We start from the raw sequence: 3,426 nt of genomic DNA on the forward strand, positions 1-3,426 counted from the left end.
AAAACAAAAACTCTCTCTCTCTCTTTTTTTTTTTTTTACCTTGCATCCTTCACAAGCATGAACGCCATAGTGGAACCCGGAAGCTTTATCTCCACAGACTCGGCATTCAATTGCCATGAGGGAGTTGGAAGGCTCTTCATGAGGCTTATTGTACAGCTGAGTCTTTTCCGAATAATAAGGTGGGGATGCAGGCTCCACTTTGATTGCACCTGTGTACAGAAAAATGTGAGCAGGTAATTATCGCACGAAAGACTACTACAAAGGCTCTGTGGCAAGTCACCATAGTCTACCTTACTGCCATATGTTTATTATTTATGTGTAGAAGCATTACCGAACATGAAAAAAAACACAGGAAAAAGTAGGCTTTATAACCACAGGCAAGTCACAACACTTCTGAGCCTCACCTGTAAAAATGAGTGAGGGAAGGGAATTAAGTCTGTGGTTCTAGGACCCTTCAATACTAAAGCTCTGACAGACACCACATAGTATCTGAGACAATTAAGGTTATTTTGGTACATAATGTGCTATATTTGGCATTCATCACAATATTAAGCTATACATTTGTATTTAAATACCACATTTTATAAGTATTTTTAAACCACTCTTGGAAAAGAAACACAGAAGGAACACCGCTGTGAAAAGGTAATGTCATGCCCAGCTTGAAGGCACATGAAAAATAAGAGACCAGGTTTGCACCAGTGTTGAGTCAGAAAAGGTGGTTTGTAAAATAATCTTCAATAGAGAGTGAGAGAACCCATGGAGAGTAAGTACTACCCTTCTTTCTGTTGGTTAGGATCAGGCCTATTAAATTTCCATTTTAGGCTGTAGCCGAAAACCACACAAATATAACCAAGTATAATATTTATCTCAAAAAAAAAAAAAAACTAGAAATACAGGAAGTTCTTACTTATTGTCAAGTAATGGTTGCCAATTACATGGTGGTGGCTTTGGAAAACCAGCATATCAGCACAAAGATAAAAATCAAGGAAATAGCATCATAGAAATTTATTTTATCTTGAAAAGCGCCGTTTTGGTTTGTCTTGAGTCTGATGTTTTTGATGTGCATTTACTTAATGGCAGGAAGATTTATCAATAGACTACAAAGGCAAAATTTAAATGTGTGCAGAAAAACAGGTTTCAGTGTAAGCTGCTCAAATGGCAGAATTAGGAAAAATGGACCACAACTTTGCAATTTGGTGATGAGAAATTATGTAAGGTAGCAAACTATTACTTAGTAACTTAAAAGCACCAAAAGAATTCAGAGTTTGGGTGACGGACTCTTACTTAGCCTGAGATGACCCTGGCAATGCAGCCATACTGGAAAATGCTCCTAAGAAGGAAAGAAACAAGAAACAGGGAAAGGAAGAGGGAAGAGAGGAGGGGAAAAAAAGGAAAGAATGACCTGGGGTATTTACACACTACCATCCTTTTTGGGGTGTCATAAATACATAATGTTTCAAAGATAAATGGATGAGTAAATGAATGATAAGTATCTTTTTTATAGAGTTCTAGTCTCTGGAGCATTTATTCCAGTGTTATTGAGAGGTTAGTCCGATTCTAGTCTTAGCAGTTTGAAAAGTGAAAATAACTATCATACTTTGGTACTCCTGGAGCTTCAGGTCATACTTGTAATCAGCAACCATTGGGTCCGCTCTTGCAAATGGAATGTCTTCATAGTGTGGAGTGGAAATGCTGGAGAAATCCACGGTGGTGAAGGGCTTGATGTCAAAAGAATGGGAGTGGTCATCCATTACAGAGAGATCCACGGAGCTGATTCCAAAGTTGGTGGGCCAAAATGGCATCTCGGTGTCAACCATGGTAATTTCTGAAATGGAAAAAAAAAAAAGAAAAGCTGGGGAGTTAGTTCTGGAAAGCAGAGCAATCTTCTAAAGATACACAGGAAGGGACCTGAAAGGGTCTTTGGTACTGTGCTCTCATCTAGATTACCACTATGAGAGAGGAAAAAACAACCACCTTCGTGCTGTCCAGGGTGCCTTACTAAAGGAAGGAAGCCACCCCTTACCTGGATATCATAGCAGAGAATCCTACAATAGCATCGATGTGGTCAGTGTACCCACGAGAAAGTCCTACAAACAGCCCTGCTCTCATGATCTCCTAAAGAAGATCATCAAATCAAGTCTGGTAACGATTTTTAAAGAACATAAAGTTCTGGGGCAATTTTACTTCCTTGGAATTAAAGATGCTAAATTTTTTTTTTAGGATAAAAATTTTGCTCCCCCATTTGTGTTTATAATGGTTTTGTGTGACAGAAAATTCGGCACATTAAATTTAGGTACAAATATATTCTTTAACTGCATTATAAGAATGATTTTATTCTTCAGGTAATACAAAAATGAATCTTTTTAAGAAGGGGAGATCCCTCTAAGAAAACTTACTCAAATATTTATCTTTTCTGTGCATACAGTTTTCCTTAAAGGGGAGAATGTGTTCTCCATATCGAGAATGGAAAGGTTAGAGATCGTGGAAACATAGCTCATTATGAACGAGAGAATGTTGAAATGACAATCTAGCACAGCATTAATTTTCAACCACCCTCAAACCAAAACCACAACAAAACAAAAATGGAAACAAGAAAACATATAAAAGACAAAGGTAAAAACACTTATATGGATTCTAAGGCCACAAAATAACTCATTTCAGGCATTGCCTGCTTAGGATGATACATGCCACGTGTATTTTGCAGAATATGATTTGCGGTCATAGTAAGTGAAATAAAACCCTGAGAGATTTTAGTTCTCACTATTTAATGTGGATGCGTGAGCCGCCAGAGGGTGGGGACCTTAAACCTTAGGAACCTACGTGGGTACTGATTGATGGAGATATTCAGACATTTGAACCCACGCAGTGCCTCACGGGTCCTTGGTTCTCCTGAAGCCAGTTCACTCTTCAAAATGGTACCAAAAGAGCAGTCACTGAGTACTTTAAGTGGTAACTCTTGGGTCAAAAACACTAGTGAAGGGCTGTGTGAATTCGGGACTGCTGACATGGGAGACAAAGAGATGAGCTGCTCATTAAACTCTAGCGGCTCCTGAGATCATAGGCTGATGTATCTTATTCCTAGTCATTTCCCCATCACCTAGCAATGGGCTTGGCTCATAGTATGTGTTCCCATGAAATACCAAATGAATTGATGCAGAGGCTCTGAAAGTTGAGCAGAACAGGCAGGAAGGGGGGAAACAAACTAGTATTTATTGAAGTACCTCCCACACACCAGACATGTTCTCTTATTCCACGTAACCCAAGATCTTTTTTTTTTTTAAATATTTTTTAAATTATATTATGTTAGTCACCATACAGTACATCCCTGGTTTTTTTGTTTTTTTTTTTTTTAAAGATTTTATTTATTTATTTGACAGAGATAGAGACAGCCAGCGAGAGAGGGAACACAAGCAGGGGGAGTGGGGG

General features: G+C 38.5%; 1 protein-coding gene across 4 annotated transcripts in view; it reads right to left on the reverse strand.

The window, feature by feature from the left end:
- Positions 1-3,426, reverse strand: part of PPARG (peroxisome proliferator activated receptor gamma) — a 154,629-nt gene that overhangs the window by 70,425 nt on the left and 80,778 nt on the right. For all 4 annotated transcript variants that reach the window (XM_040628436.1, XM_040628435.1, XM_008697869.2 and 1 more), the window contains 2 exons: positions 1,598-1,825; positions 40-209 (listed from right to left, as the gene is read on the reverse strand). In XM_040628436.1, coding sequence (XP_040484370.1) covers positions 40-209; positions 1,598-1,825 — 398 coding nt within the window. The remainder of the gene's footprint in view (positions 1-39; positions 210-1,597; positions 1,826-3,426) is intronic.

This window comes from Ursus maritimus, unplaced genomic scaffold (genome assembly GCF_017311325.1).
Source record: "Ursus maritimus isolate PB19 unplaced genomic scaffold, ASM1731132v1 scaffold_14, whole genome shotgun sequence".
Classification (NCBI taxonomy): Eukaryota; Metazoa; Chordata; class Mammalia; order Carnivora; family Ursidae; genus Ursus; species Ursus maritimus.